Here is a 19,668-nt window from a genome sequence, read left to right as displayed (position 1 = left end):
GACGACCACAGTGCCTTTCACCCTCAGCCCCCCTGTGGCCCGCAGGGACACGCAGACCGTGGGGGTGGCTGTGACGGGCCCAGAGCCTCTGGGCCACACCTCCATGGCCCGACCTCCCAGCGGCCCTGGGGGACCCCAGGAGCAGGTCGGGCAGAGCCTAGAGAAGCTGCCGCTCTCTGGGGTCTCCGGTCTTGCCCCGGCCCACAGTGTCTGCACCCCCAGAAAGAGTGGGCTGCAGCATCCTGAACACTGCCCTGACTGTCAGTCACAGAGTCGCGGTGTGAGCAGAGTGGGGGAAGCTGATTCTGGCCTCCAGGCCGCCGGCCTTGCTTTCCCACCGGAAGGCGGCAGAAGGGGACCCAGGCCGGGTGCTGGGGCGGGCGAGCCCACCCCTCAGAACAGCCGCGGGAAGCATTGCACCGCCACGGCAGAGCTGAGGGCCGCGTGCCACACCGGGCTTGTCTGGGTTTCAGAATCTTCCGCACTGTTGGCTTTGTCTGTCAGCTGCGGCCCAGAGCAAATTCTCTCCCACGACCTGAGGACGCCGGCTGATCAGCAGCCCTGGCTACTCCTGGCCCAGCGCTCACTCCCAGGGCAGCTAAACAGCCTGCCGGGCCACCCTCAGCTTCCGCAGGTCTGGGCGGGGCAGGGTTGCCTTCCTGCAAGTTCCCAGGTGACTCTGGTGTTCTCGGTCAGGGGACCCCACTTTGAGAACCCTGGCTAGGGAAGGTGACCCAGCCTTCTAGCTCCAGACTGTCACTCCTGCTTGTCAGGGACACTTGGGAATGGTCGTGGAACTGGAATCCCGCTGGAGCCCTAGAGATCTGAGGGGAGTGGGTGGTGGTTCTCAGAAAGTTCCTCCTCACTCTTCTGAAAGAGCTTCTAGAAAGGACCCCCCCAGCCTGCTCTGCACAGGGGGGCAGCTGTCAGGCCTGGAGTGGCCACAGACTTCTCCGTGCTCAGGTAGGGACGCCGGGGCACAGAGACTCGCAGGCCCCCACCCACCTGCGCATTCTCCGAGCGGGTGAGACGGCGGCCTCTGCTGTGTCCAGGCCAGTCCGAGTTGGGGCTTCTCTTTAGTCTGGCTGGCAACGTCCCGAGTTACACAGAAACGGGCACATGAAAGCACTACGATCTTACTGACTCAAAGCAAATTATGACCGAGGTAGTTAGTGTTTCCTTCCTCCAAATCTTTTACTAATTTTGGCAGGAAGAGCATATGGAAATGTGGCGTTTCAGTCCATCTTGGGGTCCAGTACCAGGAGCAGGTCAGAGCAGACAGAAGCAGGCACCACCGGCCCAGCACAGTGGTCAGCAGGGGCTCTGGGCTGTCCCCCTCTCCTCACGGTGAGAGTGCAGTAACGGTGAGGGTGATGATGGTCACACACGCGTGTCTCCAAGCAGAGAGTCTAAGAACCAGATCGCGCTGCTGCCCAGAACGCTGCTTTCTCCAAACATCATGAGTTGTGGTCCCGGATTCCAGGTCCTTGCTGTCACCTGAGCCAGTTTAAGTCAGAGTGACCAGAGGGCTCTCTCTCGCTCGGCCCGCGCCCCCGTGCCGCCCACCCCCTCACTTCTCCAGCAAGTGAGGCACAACTGCGCAGGGAGTAGCGGGCGGGCCCGTCCCGCCGGCAGCAGAGACTCCAGGCACGCGCCCCACAGCACGGGCTCGGGGTCACGCAGCCAGGAGCCTGCAGGTGGACTGTGTTGTTGCTCTTAATTGCACAGCTGGGTCACCTCCCCGGCATCCTGCCTGTGCGTTTTTGCTGCCGCATCAGGACTCCGTCTCGCGGCACACCGAGAGCTGAAAGACGCTGCCACGCATTTGCTGTAATCTCAGCGCAGATGGTGGGAGGAAGAGCTGAACTGTGGGCTTTTCGGTGGGTAAAGCTCAGACAAGAGCTGAATTTCTGGTATATATTCTGTTGATGTTCCAAAGCCAATTTTATAAATTTTTAATCATTAATTGAGAAATCAGAACAGGATTACAATTGCTAATTAATCACACTCTTGCAAAATAAGCGAACAAAAAGGCCGTGCCCAGAGATGTGTCTACTGGGCAGACATACTATAGTCAGGTAGCCGGCAAATTGTTTTCTTAGGATAATGGCCAGGAATCTATTTTTTTTAAATAGAGGACTTACTGTGACAACAAAGGTTAACTGCCACCCTAGTCCAAAAGATGAAGCTTGAATCTTGTGTGTTTGCACACATACCAGGGGGAGATCTCAGGGCAAAGCCCAGCCTGGGGTCACCTGCTTTGACTCTCCACTTCCCCCAAGTCGGTCCCTGGATCTCCACGTGCAACTGTGCCCTGCCATCAAATCAATGCTACAATATGTGTGCCCTACCTTCTGAGTTACAACATCAGGGACACCCAGTACAAAGGACAGGCGCGCAGAAAGCTTACGGATGGGGTGATGGCAGGCACAATGATGTCCCATAAAGAACGGGGGGGGTGCTATTTATCCTCATGGATTGGTGGGGTTAAGTGTGAGAGACTGGCTTGGTGGCTGCGTGCGCAGAATTTCCATGAACATCCCACGGTGCGCCCTGCTGTACAGCAGCCACACGCTAATTAGAGCATTCGGCCCTGCCTTCCACGCACCCAAGTGGATCTTCATTTTTCACATGCAGGGCCTTCCTAATTAAAATCAGCTTCGCAATTAAACGTGGAAAATTGTGTTAAACTTTCAAGCCTGGTTAGAAAAAATGCAATTATTTTTAGGATATTTTATTTTAATGCAAATGAAATTTCTATCTGGGTGAAACTGGTACAGGGAGATACAGGAATTCCTATTTCTCTGTCTTCCTCTCTGTTCCTCCTTCTTCTTTTTTTTAAGATTATAGATGCTCCTCTCAATTGCAAGCTGCAATGCTCCACTATCTCTCAGCCAGTACCTGGCTCTGTTCCAAAGCTTTTAGTGAGTGCTCTCTGTCAAGGCATGAATAATACAGCCCCCGGCTGCTGGCAGAATCCAAATGAGGCGTGCATACATCAGGACGCCAGCCCAGACTGCAGCCCAGAACAAGCTCCCGTGAAGACAGCCCATCATTCACGGCGCAGCGCCTGCCAGTCGCACCGGCGGGGGAAAAGGTGTATGAAATGGAAGAAAATCTGAATAAGGAGTGTGCACAACAAGCCAGAGAGAACCCAATAATTTTCTAATAAAAAAGAAAAGCTGCCATTTGAAGATTTTAATTTTAAAGTTTCAAATTAAATGATTTGACTCAGTGTGTCCTAGATTGGGGAGGATTGGAATGTAATACCAATACCCATCCCCTGACTTGTGGGTGCTTGTTGAATGTGTAAAGACTCTATAGCTAAATCACAGGTCAAACCCTTTTGTCAGAACTCTATGTTCAACAAAAAAGTCATTAAAAATTGCAGTGAAGACTACACGTAAATGAAATCCATTAAATTTCAGAAATAAATTCAGACGGATCACAAAACAGGTGCATCCAGGAGTCCTTCTGAGGAATTACCCCCTTTCTGTCTCCTTTGGCGCCTGGAGGCATACGCAAAACACCTTTAGACACAAGTAAACCCAGTGAATTTCAAATGTTTCAGTATGTGTATGATTATTGCAAGTGAGGCCGAAACTCAAATTGCTACACAGTGTTTAATATGAATCTGTAGTATATATATTAACAAATTTTGATTATCCCCATTTCTAATTTTTAATAGATTAAAAAAACTTTGAGAATAATTGGCCATTATTTTGACAATAAATTTAGTTTCTGTAGATATGCTTCTTTCTAAACACTGAGTTGCGTTTCAACACAAATAATATTATTTATCGACATGAGAAGCATAAACTAGGAATATCAGGCCCTAGAGTTTTCCACCTGAGTCACATGTTCAAGACAGATTGCTGCAGACATGTGCGACATCTGATGTTTTAGCTCTTGTCTCACCATCAGTTCATGAAATAGTCTAGGTTAGTAACGACATCTCTTTACCAGGTACTTGAGCCACACTCAACGACCCCCTGTACCCTGTGCCAATTAAGAGTGGCAGGTGTGGTTTCTTTTGAACATGTCCCAGCCTTCCATGGGGTGTCAGTCTGGTTTGAGGGACGCTGTTGGCAAATGCTGAGACCCCAAGCCTCAGCCTGCGATCGCCTCTCTGCGCAGGCGCCTGGCCTTCTGGGCTGAGCTCCGCAGCGCAGATGCACATCCCTGGGCCTCCTGCACCGGACGTGCTGCTGCACCAACCACGTGCTTTGGTTGGGGTCCTCTCCACGCCCATCCTGGAGCCTTCCCTGCCAGCACCTTGCTGGGGAAGGTCAGGAGGAGAACGTGTAGCAACTTCCTAAATTTCAAGTTTGGTGACTGCAAGTCTTCAACTTTTCTCCCATCATTCACCCACCAAAAGGCAGCCACGGGCACGCCAGGAAAGCTCCTGTCCTCTGCGTTTTAAACGCTGACAGGCCACACAGCAAGTGAGGCTTGTGCAGTGGGGAAGGAAGTAACACAGGGAAGTTCCCTTCTCTGAGCTTGGGGACTAAGTTAAACGTGGGAAAACTCATTCGGGATGACTAAGGTGTAGTTGCGCATCTGCACGAGGACGCTCTGTGATTGGACCCCGTGTCTGAGACACATCAATGTCTCCAGCCGCCCGTAAGTATAATTTAAGAACAGGTATGTGACCCACAGCAGAACAGACACAGTCTTGTGCACAATATAATACTGTGAGTTGAAAACAAGAGGTCAGATTGACTGTGCACAGAAAGGACTGAGTATTTTGATTCATCATCTAACAATTACGTCTAGCCCTGATTGTAAATTTCATGGTGTTTTCAACAAATTTAGATGCAAAGAATATAAAACCTCAGTTGGAAAAAACAAACGGTAAATTCGTATGTCTGGATGATAACGAGGTTTCTGAAGATAAATACTTGTCACATTTGTGAGCGTCCTAAGCGGCCTGGTCCTGATGACCCGTATGGGGCATGACAGTGATGACTGAGCTTAGGGCCCGGCTGGGCAAGGTGTGGAAACCGAGACAGGCCGTGTGCCAGGAGAGTGCCCCTCCCTGCGGAGCGGGTACCAGGCCCATCCCACGACGGGAGCTCCGTCGTCCCTGTCCCTGTGTTTGCCTTGGCCGCCAAGGGGCATCATGCTGTATTAAGACCCTGATATACCCTGGGTTTCTGGTAAAATTATGTGTCCATTTTTTACGTTCCTCATTTATCTTTCTGATTTAACATTTAACTATGCAGTTGTACGTAGGTTTATTAGCTACCTCAAATTGTTTATGAACTATTAACACAAAAAATACCTACAAGCAGATTACCTTTTGTTCAAAGACACAATTTTGAAATCAATGTAGAATGTCCAATAAAGTATTACAACCTCACTCCGACTCCCCCAAAGTTTTAACCAGTATGTTAAATTGTGAATTCCTTTTTCAAATGATTGTTTCCTTTCCAAGGCATTACGCAGTGGTCGATTCTCCTCTATTCCTGATTCCTACAAACCCACAGCCCTAACCTCCATCACACTAAAAAAAAATAAAAAATAAGAGAAAATTAGCCATCAATCCCAGCAGCTGTCTCAGAGCGTCAGCAAACCCCTGTGCACGCGCGGCTGCCCCAGGAGCCACACGGGGGGCGTCCTGCGAGGCAGCACGTGGTGAGCTACAATGGTGGTAAATATTTGATTTCCTTAAAAAGTTTCTTATGTTAAAAAACACGAGGTAGGCATCATTTTATCACTGGGTGTCCATTTCCTAAAAAAATTGCTTTTTTACATTGTTGATCCCCCGTATCTGCCTCAAGTTATTTTTTGCACGTTCAAACACATTGACACTTCAGCATACTGAAATAGCATCTTTTTACTTGGCTATACTGATGTGATATAGAAGTAAAATGAAACTGTAGCATTAACAGAATGACATTCACTGGAAAGTGGATCGTTAAAGATATTAACAAAAAACCAGGTAATTTCGTCCAAACCAAAGCTGAGGCTTCTCCCCTTTTGCCCTATTTTGCACAGGCCTGAGGTCCCCGAGTCTCCTGGGGACCCTGGCAGCAAAGCCACGCTGCAGCCGTGTGGGGCGTGTGCAGGTGCTGGCAGGCATGAGCAGCTGTCAGGAGGGGGTAACTTTTGTAGCCAGAAAAGGAAACAAAGGCAGATACGATCGGTATCTCTCAAACGTCAAGCAGCAGTGGTCGCAGGAGGGCCAGGTGTACACGAGTGCCATCCACCACACCAAGGAGCACAGTTTAAGAAATTAAAATGTCACCCTTTAGTTAAAAATCGCTGGTAATACATAGATATCAAAAAATAAAACTTAGAAAACCTCGCTTGGTACCTCGACGAGACTCCTCTCCAGAGAAGCTCACATGTGGCTTCACCCGTGCACGGTCACCTGCTGCGGAGCCGCAGCTCTCTCACCTGCCGGCTGAGGACGCGGGAGGCTGTGGCCTTAACCAACCTGCCCACGGCCCGGGCTCTCGGGCGTGGCAGGGCAAGCCAGCACCGGCTCTCTCGACGGGGGAATAGTTTTCAACTATACCACATTTGCTCTTCTAATTCACTATTTCAATTAAAATATTAGGAATTCTAATAATCAAACACAATATGACTCATGGTAAAACATGATGACGTTATTTTAAATCACACAGAAATTTAGTTGGAACAGTTTCCCACTTGGGTGTTTCTGTGACTCCTCCTGACATTCCGTCTAACTAGTTCCCACAGAGTCAGGGTGCTTCTCGGGGGACAGGTCAGTACCCCATCTTGAAAGGAAGCTGAAGCCTAACTCTCTTTAAATCTGACTCTAAGTACCATTCTTAAGCGGCAAGAGAAATCTCATGGGCAGATGTGTACACACATCACTCAGAGACACATCAATCCACATCTTAACCTTGGTTAAGAATATGAAGGTTTGGAAGAATTCTTTGGAAACTTCATGATTTTTTTCATGCAAAATTATGGCTACGCAATTATATCTAGCTCATACCTAATTAAAACATTTTAGCGGAATTTAATAATTTTTTATAACAGTATGATAAAGTTTAACTGTTGACTAATCAGGAAATGATTAGGGGAAAATAGATTTTGCTCATGGTTTACTAATTTCTTTTCTGTTGAAAACATACACAATACAGTTTTTTAAACTTTTAGATTAGAAGCTTATATATACTTCTTCATAAAATAATAAAATACATTAAATAAACCACTTACTTCAATTACATAAGTTAGTAATTTACCACTTAGTGCAATAATAATAATATATTACACTAATTTAATTTAAATCACAACATTGCCTGAACAAAATGGCCCACAATTCCTTGGGTGTGTGACAGAGGAAGCCGCTGCTCCACAGATGCTAGCATGGGGGTTTGGGGAGTAATTTGTGATTTTCCCTTTGATTTTAATAAAGGGCAATCAAAACAATTGCTTGATTTCACCCATAAAGTTTCACTAAGAGGAAATAAAATGCAAGGCAGTGAGGAGGGCCCACCCCGAGGTGCCCCTGCTTTGGAATCCAGCTTTGAGAACTGGGTTTGGTCACTGAGGGTTTGTTAGACTGGATGACCTTTGTTTTTGCAATCTAATTTGTGAAAAATTAGCTAACAATTTATTACAGCCTGTAAACTTTGTAACTCCTGGCAATGGAAACCTTCCTATTGAAAGGCACGGCAGCGTTAGCCTCGCAGAGAAGAGAACACTTCCTGGAAAAGCAAAGCTAAAGGCTGCCTACACCTGGGGGCAGGCCATGGGCACCTGAGACATCATTTTGTTGTGATGCACTTTTAGCAATAATTACCCACTATCTTATTTTCTAGAGGTTCTCCACACACATCCCTGTTACAGACCTGAAATCCCAGCATTTGCGAGATTAATGCAATCATTCAATCCCACAGTCTCGCCAGCTCGATCCACCGTGACCTCCACCTCCAGAGGTGACCTCTCCCTGCAGCCGCCCAGGGGCCTAGCTGGGGCTTCCTTTGCCGGGACGAACTCTGTTACATGATGGAAGTCGGGTGTACAGACAGGTCGGTAGGTCCCATTTTAATTTACATCCATGATTTACCACCCTGCGGCTACCAGAATGAGAAATGAGGGAGGAGAAATAAGCCTTCCCGGTATGGCAGTGGGAGGCTCTTAGGTGCCTGCGTGCTGAGCACGGCATCGACCGACGGGGAAACCAGTACGAGGCTGGCCTTAGCTTGTGTCACCCTGTGCATTGGCATCAATTCTGCCATGAGACAGAATGGCTTACGTTTGGAACCTGCGCAAGAGACAAAAGACTGAGTCCCCGTGAGAGAAGCAAGGAAAGTACAGACACATTGTTTTCCAAGAACACCTACCCACACATTTCCATCATTTGGGAGAGTCCCACACAAGCCCCTTTAGACAGTATGTTGTGAAAAGATGCAGGCGTTACCTTCTGTGTCTTGCATATTTGCCACTAACATGACCACTGCCGTCACAGCCAGGGGTGGGACAGCTGCAACAGGAAAGAATCGATTACACAGGGACCGCACCGCGGGCGGAGGGGACGGGATGCCCCCGTGGACAGCCCAGACAGAAGGAGAGAAGTCACACAACTGAATGCAGGGGGAAATTGGGGGATGCTTTTTATCAGCAAGTCTCTCGGGGGAATTAATTTCATCAGGGCAGTGGGGCACGAGCAAGCCGCTGATGAACTCCAAAGCGCAGCGCGCGGTTAACAGGCAAGGGTTTCCAAACTGCCGACGGGGTGCGTTTACCCGCAAAGCACTAACCTGAACAGCTCCTGTATGGCTGGCTCCACGGGAACTGCAGAGAGATGGAGAACAGATAAAGATTTATCAGCTGCCACAGGTACCCTCTTCCACAGAAAACTACCCAAAGAGGAGGGAGGCAGGGTCCGACTGAACCCCAGGGTGCAGGCGACCCCGAGCCGGCCTCAGGGTGGAGCAAAGCGCAGACATACCTCGAACCCCTTTGGACCGCGTGCGATGGCGCTTCTCCTCCGCGTCCACCTCCATCTGGGGATAGAAGAGCAGGCGGTCAGCGTCCTGCCTGTGCGGTCAGTGGGCCTGGGGCTGCCCACTCGCACTGCCTCCCGCTGCCAGGGCTCTACGCCTATCCGCTGGTGATGGGAACCTCGGGCTCGGGCACCAGCGGGCGGGACGGGCCAGGCAACCCCAAGGCACTATTTTCAAAAGTGGGCAACGTGCCGGAGGCCCCTGCACTCCATAGCAGGGGAGGTCTGGAGGAATCTTGAAGTGCAATCTAGTTACTCTCTTTTCAAGGATTTGATTAGGACACATCTGGGTGGTTCTGAGCTGAACCTGTACTCGGAATATAATAGATAGCCATTAGGTTTATAAGAAGATAAAAGAAATATAGGTAACGTCTCTGCTCTCCTTGTAACTGGAAGGCCTAATACGATTAAGCAGTTAAGAGGAGAGGAGGCGGGCACAGCAGAAGGACGTTTCCACCGCCGTGGCTTCCTCTCACCGCGTCTGCTTCCTGCAGGGCGGCTGTCCTCCCACTCAGCTACGGCGAGGCTGCTTTTCAGGTACACAGACCCCCACACATGGCAATGGACGTGTCTTAATTGAGAGGCTGCAGAGTGCTTTTATATATTACCTTGTAGGGTCCTCACAACAGCTTTGTAGGGAAGGTACTTTTATTATATATATTTTATACATGACGCAACTAAAATTCAGACCACGTGACTGGCCCAAGGTCACTGGAGGAGGAGGTTTTGGTATAGGGTCCCCAAAATCACCTCTGTCGGTAAACTTTCCCCTTGAACCACTGGAACACACTGTCATGGGGTGAGTATGTGCACCATATTATTCACCAAGTATTTCTACAATCTGTGAACACTTTGCATGGCAGACTGCACGGGAGGAGACTTCTACTCAACGTAACAGAGAGGCTGAGGAGACACGAGCAGTACGAATGGACCGGACGGCAGGAATACGCCCTCTCAGCCAGTCTGTGGCTGTCGCAGCCGGAGCTGTGTTCCTGCGTGGGAGACAGGGCCCCTCCACACGGCCCCTGTGCAGGGTCCACGCTGGACATCAAGGCCGCCTCCTCCGTGGTTTAGGGAAAGGCGGCCGGCAGGGGTAGCGGGGCTCTGGGCGGCGCGAGCAGCTGCGTGAGGGGCACACTGTGGGGACTTGCTGTGAAAGCAGACGCAGCGTCAGCAAGGCGTGATTCTCGACACGAATAGCATGAGGCGTGCTCTGATCACACTGACAGCCCCTGACTTAATCAATTAACCACCAAACACGTATTGATTAATACTGTGTGCCGAGTACGGTATCGGGGATAAGGACAGACATACAATAAAAAACATGAGCTCATTTAGCGAGTGTCTTTTAATGGGAGCTCTCTCCGTGCAGATATGACAATGTGCCGGAAAAGATTTCAGAAAAGGAGGAGCCACTGGGAAGGGGATCCTGAGGGAAGATTCTGGAGGAAGTCTCGGTGCTTAAGCATCATTTGTTTACGAGTGGAAGGAAGGAAAAGAGACTGTGTTGAGGCCTCACACATGGATAGGGCTTGATATCAGTTACTGAGTGAACGAATGAACGGATCGTCTGCTGGTGAAACTGCGGGTCGGGGGTGCCCGGGCAAGCTACACCAGCGTGGGGGACCCCAGAGGGGCCGGGCCCAGGGCCACACCCACGGCTGGAAGGGGCCGCGGTGGAGGCCGGGCGCCCTGGCAGGGCAGAAGTGGTTGTCTTTTCCTGAGCATGGGAGGGAAGGTTCACAGCACGTTTTAGACAAGAAATGACTTAGTGGCAGCTGGAGAGTGGGCACGGGGGGACTGGGAGTGGGGGACGGAGGGGCCGGTGCTGGCGAGCGGGGCTCGGCGTCCTTCGTCTTCCAACGCCTGGAGTCAAGTGTCCAAGGAAGGGGACGGGGACTCGGGAGATCTCTGATGGGAGAGTCGATCAGATGCGGCCGCTACGGCCGTCTTGGGTTTTCTGCCCTTTCCCCGTTACCTTCACGTACGTACGGGGCACGAAACTCGGAGTATTCACACCGTGTGGCTTCAAGGGTTAACCAACCAGCACCCCAGTAACACACGGGCGCTCGAAACTGCCCTTCACCACGAAAACATGGCAACACACTGCAAAGTTTCCGCGAAGCCATACAGACCAAGTGCCACGAGGCAGAGGCCGGCTGAGACGCAGGACGTTTGCAGGGATGGAGAAAATGACAGTTTCCTGAGATCCCCTGCACCTGCCACAGGACTGGAGATACAGAGATAATGGGATGAAATCTTATTCTTTAAGGAATTCAAACTTGCATCAAACTTTGTGCCAGGGGAGATGGGTTGGGAAGCACCGCCTGTGTGGTGTCCGGGCAGCTGGGACAGGTGCAGCGGGGACAGGTGTGTCTGAACCGTCCTCAGGAAGCAGAAAGAGAGCTCAACTGGAGGAGCTGAAGTCTGAGCTGAATTTTAAAGGCTAATGGGATATTTCAGGTTAAGAAAGGGTGGGGCTGGGGGTGTTCCCGGCAGAGGGGCCCGGCCCGCAGGCGTGTGGCGTTCCAGGGAGTCCAGGGCTGGGGCTGGGAGGCGCCAGGGGTTTGCTAGGGGTTTGCCAGGGGCTTCCTGCACGAGGGCACTGGCTTGGTGAGTTTTCAGTAAAGCAGGGGCGAGTGACATCAGCCGCCACCCTGCCTGCCTCCACACACCCAGCGTCTGACAAGTAAACCCGCATTTATGATTCCCAGGCCGCAGTCTGGGAGACAGCGTGTGGCCAAAAGTGCAGTAGAGCTAGCTTTTCCCTGTGGGCACTACATTGACAACTCGGCCTCATTAGCTAATTGCTCACATGGTCGGATAAGAATTATTTTATTTTTTACATTTAAATTCTTAATCCTTCCAGCATCTTTAAACATATGGGGCAATCTTATTTTTCCCAGCCAGGTAGCCAATTCTTCCATGAGTTGCTGTCCATAAATCACACCTTCCCACTGCGCTGAGACATCCTCCTGCTGTGTGTGAATCCCGCCCACAACTGGCCCCGTTCGGACTCTGTTCCGCTCTGCACTTGCTCATCCCTGGCTGGTCCTGCGTGATCACAGTGCCCCTGTGAGCTGTGTTCCTCTCTGCTAACAAGCCGCCCTTGCTACGAGGGTTGCAGGAGACAATTCGTAAATATGTCCAGCATGGCACCCAACACACAGTAGACGCTAAATAAACGGTGGTTCCTGTTCTTTCTCTTTTAGCTAATGAAACCCAAATCTAAGGGGTTTAAAACTGTTTTACACTTTACTTTTACCAACTGCCAGTGCGATTCAGATTACACAGAAAGCACAGAACGCACGGTCTGAAACCCCAGGAGGTCTGCACTTCTGGTATTTGTGCTAAGGGTGTGTGGTCAGAGCCCTCGCAGGCTTCCCCACACTCAGTCTCTGCGGGGTCCTGCTTGGCCCCACCCCACCTCCTGCCGCCCTGGAAAGAAGCCTTGTCCCCCCGCCAGGCGCGAGCAGCCTCAGGGGACTGGGCCTCCGAGTTCCTCCTCCTGGTGGTCCCGAGGCCTGAGCCGCACACGGCCAGCGATGCCGCAGACGGCCCAGCTCTGGTCCTCGGCGCCACTGAAGGGAACGTCAACCCCAGTGTCATTGCTGCAGTTGCCAATTACCTCTCTGCTAATTTACATTTAGAAAAACCTCCCTTAAAGCCCTAGTTTAGCATTAACTCTTATTTCTAAGTCTAGCATTTATTTTTAAAGGTTTCTAAGGAAACGTAACTGGTTTCATACTTAAAGTCTTGAATTGAAGATTTATTTTTGGGCCAACAAAGCTATCAGGAATGACTTACTGAGAAGAGAACAAGTGAATTATTTTAAAATATGTAAACCATACATTTGGAATCAGGATTTATCTTTTTACTTCAACTTTTCCTCCCCCTCCTGCCAACGATATTAATATGTACCCTTCCCTCAATTGAGCCTTAGTGAAGAGAACATACTTTAAATTCATTAAAATCTCATAAATTCAGTGAAATCCCTTCGGGTTCCTGGAAGCTTCTCTCTGACGTGGGTGCCGCGTCAGACCGCACCCATGGACGCAGGAGCAGCTGGGCCCAGGCCCCGCTTTGGGTCCCAGGCCCGCTCTGTTCTCCCGGGCTGCGTCTCCACCCGCAACCCGCTCCCCACCCGGCAGAGTCCTCCGCAGGACGGGGGAGGGCTGGGGTCGCAGGCTGGAGCTCGGACAGCTCGGACTCTGCCCAGGACCCGGGCCCCGGCCCCTGCTCCCGGCCACGGTCACTCCTCCACTGCCCAAGAAGCAAAAATCCGTTCTGCTGACCAGCTGGGCCTGCCCCCTGCCCGCGCTCCCGATGCCCAGGGCTTGGCGGCTTCGCTGCCCATCAGCACCACCCAGAAGAGGAGGTTGGCGGGAGGGCAGAAGCCATGGGTCAGTCTCCTAAGTTGGGTGATGGGTGAGAAAGTCTGGGGGAAGGTATGATGAAGCAAAACCAGAAGCTTCATGGAAAAATTAAGGGGAAGTGTGCAGCTCAAACTGTATGCAGGTGTTTTCCCACAGGCACCTATTCCCAGGAATTACTGTCTCCTTGGCAACTGCGAACTGGCTATCGACGGGCAAGTTCACACGATAGGAAATGCTTTCCTGCCTCGATCCTGATTCCAGTGAGTTCCGGCTTATAAAACCCATCTGTGAAGATCACCAAGAATCAGAAATTATACATTCTCGTCATCCTTGAAAAGTGTTTAAACAGAGAAATAAAACAATTAAAAATTATTTTCTAAAATATGACAAAATTTTCTTTTTAGTGAATTTAATGTAAATTCATTAACATGTAGGATTTGTATCTGCTACTCAGATTAGAAGAAAAGATGACATTACTATTCTGCTGCAGAAGAGTCAGACGAGATAAACGAGTTCATAGGTCATTGCAAAATGATTTAAAATTTTTTAGTTTCTGTTATTCAACTTCATAGGATGAAGAAATAAGAAAAATTAGGCAAATAAAACAGAGAAATATTTTGGTTTGTCTGCTCCTAATTTTCCCTTTCCTTCCTTTCCATTTCTTTACCAATGCGGATAACCAGCGACACCGTCCTGTTGAGGGAAGAGAGCTGTGTCCCTGGCCTCCTCACCCCAGGCCTGTGCACCCGTGTGGGTGTGTTTGACTGGGGGGCTTGGGGACAACAAAGGCAAGAGAAATTGAAATGAGAAAATAAAAATTCTCTTGGCAAAAAAGACAATGAAGACAGAGCTGATGTCCGCCTACAATCTGCCACCCTGTGGAGTCTGACCGCCTGCAAGGTGAAACAGTACAATGAGTCCTTCTGCACTAGGGAAGATGATCGTGTGTGCAGCACTTTGCAGAAATGAAGGGCAGTACTGGAGACATTTAATAGTATATTTGAAGTTCTTTGGAGTGAGATTTGAAGGCTGTTTTATGAACTAGGCAATGAGTATTTAGTAAGCTTCAAATAGGTGGCATACAAGAAAATTTTAGAAAGTTATTATAAAAACATGGCGTTATAAAAACCTGACCTTAACCTAAACTGAAACAGATAAGCATCTCTCCCTCTTTCTTTGGTTATGAATTCCCTTGTCATCAAGCACTAAAAAGGCAAAAAAAAAAAAAAAAAAAGTATATAAAAATCCAGTTAACTTTTGAGCCAAACACGTCTCAACTCTCCCTTCTTGACTCCAGTCCCCAGCAATCCGCCTCTGCCGACTGGTCCTGAGACGGAAGTCCTGACATGGGAGAGTCGGGGGCTGAGATGCAGAAAACATACACCAAGTATTAAAATCTTGTTTGCTGGTACTTTTGCTTTGGTCTGGAGAGAACTCTGGAAGCCCCTTCTCCTCACCATGGCCTCCGTGCGTCCACAGGTAAGTGGCTGGCTGGCCCGGCACTTGTGGGCCTGGGGGACATATTTGCAAAAGAAACCTGACAGACACGCAGTCTGACAAAACCCATACTGTTTCCCAGGGCTAGAGGACGCCTGTGGTATACAGCTCTGAAGCCACGCTACTGGGACTTCTAGGACATTTGGGAAATCTGCTGGCATCCCCGGATAGGACGGTTGAGATAAAACCAGTCTTGGGCAGGGTGGGAGGCACTCTGGCCTCTCAAGGGCTGTAAAACCACAGTGACGCAGCCACACATGTATCGTCACGAAACCCAAAAGTAAACCCTTCTGAACAGCATAGATTGGATGCTTAGTAGACCTCTACACCCAGTTTGGGCAAACACTTAAAAAATCATGCTACAAATCCTAAGAAAATAGCGACCAAAATGACGACAGGTCGCAATAAAGATGTCCAGTAACAGGCACCCCAGAGATGAGATCCATCACTGTGACCCAGTCAACTATGAGAGCGAGATGACCCCGGATGCCACTAACAAAAGCGCCCGCACCCGGGACTCCGTGCTGGCCTGGGACGCAGCGGGTCCTCTCGGCCTCCTCCCCATGATACCTGTGTGTTCCTCTGTTGTGTGAGTGTGTGTGCCTGTGTGCGAGTGTGTGTGCTTGTGTGTTCCCGTGTGTCTCTGTATGTGCCCGTGTGTGCCCGTGTCTGCCTGTGTGCGTGTGTGTCTGTATGTGTGTGAGCGCCTACACCTGTGGGGAGCAGAGTGGAGAGCTGGACCAACAGAGGCAGGAGAACAACCAGGATGACGTTCACCCAATCCCTCCTCTTCTGAATAGAGAAAAAGGAAATTGTCAAAAGAAAGCCAAAGTTCCCACCTTTCAGGCAGGTGGATGTCGTGGCAGAAAGTGCCTGGCATGTACTAGGGATCCATAAATCTTAGTGACATGAATGAATGAAAGAAAGAGTTAGAATGAGCTAATACCTCTCTTGCTCAGCTACATGGTTGGTGATTTTCATAACACAAATAAAGAGCTGCCAAGGAAGATCCGCCCACAAGCAGCCAAGAAAAGGCATCCGTGCCTCTATTTCCGCAGGCACCGTGAGGATGCCACGTCCGCCGGGTGCAGGGCGGGTGTGTGCAGCCGTCCCTGTCACAGCAGACGGGAAGCCCTTTACACCTTAAAAGGAGCCACAGGGAACTGTTTCTGAGGAAGTCCGGGGACTCCGCCACCCAAGGATGTTCCCTCAGGTCCATTCCAGTCTGAGCCTGGAAACCAAGGAACGCCTGACGACAGACCCAGCTACGCCAGAGTTTCCCAGGCTTCGAAGATGACCACAGGGAACCAAGGTGGTGGTGATGTTGTAACAAATTAATTGATGTGTGGTTTTATTCAAATAAGGGATGATCTAGCAACTTTATATGCATGAAAAAATCTGTTCCTCCGCTCACATTGTCTACGACAACAGCAGAGAGGCAGCTGAGGCCCTGTGAGAAGGGCTCTGGGAGAAGTGCCGGGGGGCAAAGAGAGGCCCCCTCTCCCCGGCAGCCCGTGGCTCAGGCCAGGTTGGCAGCTGCTGGGACGCCCGGTGCCCACCGCAGCGTGGCCACCATGAAGCTGCGCTTGCTCACACAAAGAGCTTCCGACGCGGAAAGTGAAGCTGACTTCATCTGCAGCTGCCGTGCTTACAGCCACAGCATGACATTCAAGGGCAAGCAAGTGTCAGAGAATGGGAGGACAGGGAAGGGAACCGTTCCAGAACTTCAGATGAAACATCAAATCAGGTACCCTTCAAACATTTAAACTTTTTTTTTTTTTTTGTAAAAATAGCTGTTGCTGTTTTGGCCCCAAGTGCAAAAGTAAGAAAAGAAACCTGTATTGCATTTTAAAACCTGATTTTGTGAATTTGAACGTGTTTCTCATAACTCCTCCACTGCTTTATCTCCAGCAGGGTCTGCACGAAACACGAAGACTCAGAACTCGGGGCTGGGAGCCCCTCAACAGCCTATAGCCAGGGAGCCCCCGCCCAGGCAGAGCTGCTCTGCGGGGCTCTTGGAGCTTCACATTGGACAAACATCTGGAAATCTGGAGGCTTTCTACCCAAATCCGGAGTTCTGTTTTTTTCTTTGAGAACAGAATCACCTAGAAATACTACTCTCTAAATTTCTTTTGGCCAGAGTTGGCCAGAGCTGAGTGGCAGCGTCCCTGGGGCTGGGGTGCGCTGTGGCACCATGGCCTACCCCTGAGGTCTGCGTCCATTCCCCGCCAGGTTTCTGCTCCTGCCCACCTACTTCAGCGACGTCTCTGCCACCCTCTGTCTGGCCCCAGCTGGTTCAGAAGACGGTGCCCAGCAACGATGCCCATTGCGTTCAGGCTCGTGGGGCGCAGGGGGCCTGCTCTCCCTGGGCACCCTGCTCTTCTCCCCGAGGATAACTGAGTCTACAGGAAACAGAGCAGAACATCTAATCTCCATGGCTGTTGAAGCCAGACCTAACCTAATGTACCAGTGTTTATGTAATTTTTACAGGAACAGTGACCCATGCTGGATTTCAAGGCATGGTTAGCCAGGACTTCCATGCTGTGGGACCTCAGAGGGCTGGATGGACACTTGCACTGCAGACGTTGAGATCCAGAATATTCCAGCTTCTCCAGAAACCATCTACGGCTCTGGCACACGAGCTTTGGCTCACTGTAGAGTAATTTATTTGATCTTCATCCCTCTTCTTGGAGTAATTTCTTCTTTAATTTCCCTTCATTTTTCCTAAAATTACTCCAAACAAGTTTGCAAAGATTTTGCACACGCCTTTAAAATAACTAAGCTCATCTTAAAATGCTTGTTTAGGCATCCATGCTCCCCACCAGACTCGCCATGTCTCCAGGGTGGAGACCTCGCCTGCACCTCTGCATGTCGGGCCCACAGCAGGGCTTGGTGAGTGTCCACGGCCACCGTCCCGTGGTGGTGGGCGGCATGTGGACTGGGATGCTGGAGGGTCTAAGTGCTTCTGCATTTGCCTTTCAGGGCCCTGCAGTGAGCAGCACCCCCTCTCTGCTGCTGGCTCTCCAGACTGAAGTGTCTTGATATTCTCGGATCTTCCTTGTCAGTAGTGACCCCTGCATCTGATCAGCTTGGGTGCGTGCTGTGGCCTGTGCACCCTGCAGGGTGGCAGCGAGTGTGTGCATCGCAGAGGCAGATGGCCCACAGCCTGAACGCTGGCTGCACGTTTATGAAGTTCTGATGCTGGACAGAGTTACATCTGTGAATTTGAGAATTTGAGTTTTTCATGTGTAAAATCCCTATGTACCTCACCGGGTAGTTGAGAGAATTATTTTTTTCAGAGACTTGACACATTAGCAGTTTATTTTTCACTTTTTCAACTTCTAGGTGCAAATACGAGTAGGGGTTGCAAGTGGGAGGAGTTTGGCTGTACAGAGTTTTCCGAGGAATCGAGGCTGCCGTGGTTTACCACGTGCAACACAAAGCTTTCCAAGTCACAGTTAATGTCAACCTGGAAGATTGCACATGGGGGGCTTTATAAGGCGGGCATAGATGTGTCACATGTCACTTCCACTCACATTGGAAGTAAGGGCTAGAATTCAATCATCTGAAAAGTAGCCAGTGTCTACCGCAAGCACTACCACATCCTAGGTACTTTGTACAGTCTACTTTTGTTCAATGATGAACAAAAATAGATTCAACAATGAACAGAAATGGAATTCAATAATAAACAGTGCCATCATGTACCTACAGTCTAGCAGCAAATACAAGTATTACTAAAAAGTTATTAAAAGAAAACTTTCCAAGTCTAGATCAAAAAGAGTGATAACATCGTTCACCCCTTTTTCAAGTATTCCATCCCATTGTCCAGCTTTTCTAAAGACACACCTTCTGGTTGACAGAATTTAATGAAATGTGAAGGGTATTGAGTCTTTGATTTGGATTTAACTAAGGATGTAAAAGACCTCTACAGGGAGAACTATGAAACACTGAGGAAGGAAATAGCAGAGCACGTAAACAGGTGGAAAACCATACCATGCTCATGGGTTGGCAGAATCAGCATTGTTAAAATGTCTATACTACCCAAAGTGACCTACAGATTCAATGCAATCCCTATTAAAATATCAACATCATTTTTCACAGATATAGAAAAAATAATTTCACGCTTTGTATAGAACCAGAGAAGACCCCATATAGCAAAAGCAATCCTAGGCAAAAAGAACGAAATGGGAGGCATCAATTTACCAGACTTCAAACTATACTACAAGGCTATAGTAGTTAAAACAGTATGGTACTGGCACAAGAGCAGGGACATAGACTTATGGAACAGAACTGAGAACCCAGATATAAAACCAGACTCAGATAGCCATCTAATCTTTGACAAAGCAGACAAAAACATACACTGGGGAAAAGAATCCTTATTCAATCAATGGTGCTGGGAAAACTGGATAGCCACGTGTAGAAGACTGAAACAGCCTTTCACAAAAATCAACTCACAGTGGATAACAGACTTAAACCTAAGGCATGAAACTATAAGAATTCCAGAGGAAATCATTGGAAATACTCTTCTAGACATTGGCCTAGGCAAAGAATTTATGAAGAAGACCCCTAAGGCAATCACAGCAACAACAAAAATAAATAAATGGGACCTGATTAAATTAAAAAGCTTCTGCACAGCCAAAGAAACTATCACAAGAGCAAACAGACAACCTACAGAATGGGAGAGAATATTCGCATGCTACACATCCGATAAAGGGTTTATAACTAGAATCTATTTAGGACTCAGGAAAATCAGCAAGAAAAAATCAAACAGCCCTATCAAAAAGTGGGCAAAGGACATGAACAGAAACT

The 19,668-nt window shown here is 49.3% G+C and overlaps 1 protein-coding gene across 5 annotated transcripts in view; it reads right to left on the bottom strand.

Moving 5' to 3' along the window:
* Positions 1-19,668, bottom strand: part of MYT1L (myelin transcription factor 1 like) — a 425,635-nt gene that overhangs the window by 123,162 nt on the left and 282,805 nt on the right. For all 5 annotated transcript variants that reach the window (XM_069495366.1, XM_069495367.1, XM_069495363.1 and 2 more), the window contains 3 exons: positions 8,933-8,987; positions 8,742-8,775; positions 8,402-8,464 (listed from right to left, as the gene is read on the bottom strand). In XM_069495366.1, coding sequence (XP_069351467.1) covers positions 8,402-8,464; positions 8,742-8,775; positions 8,933-8,987 — 152 coding nt within the window. The remainder of the gene's footprint in view (positions 1-8,401; positions 8,465-8,741; positions 8,776-8,932; positions 8,988-19,668) is intronic.

This window comes from Eulemur rufifrons, chromosome 19 (genome assembly GCF_041146395.1).
Source record: "Eulemur rufifrons isolate Redbay chromosome 19, OSU_ERuf_1, whole genome shotgun sequence".
In the NCBI taxonomy this organism is placed as follows: domain Eukaryota; kingdom Metazoa; phylum Chordata; class Mammalia; order Primates; family Lemuridae; genus Eulemur; species Eulemur rufifrons.
Note: the sequence above shows the minus strand (reverse complement) of the source record. Positions and strands in the feature narration are given on the sequence as shown.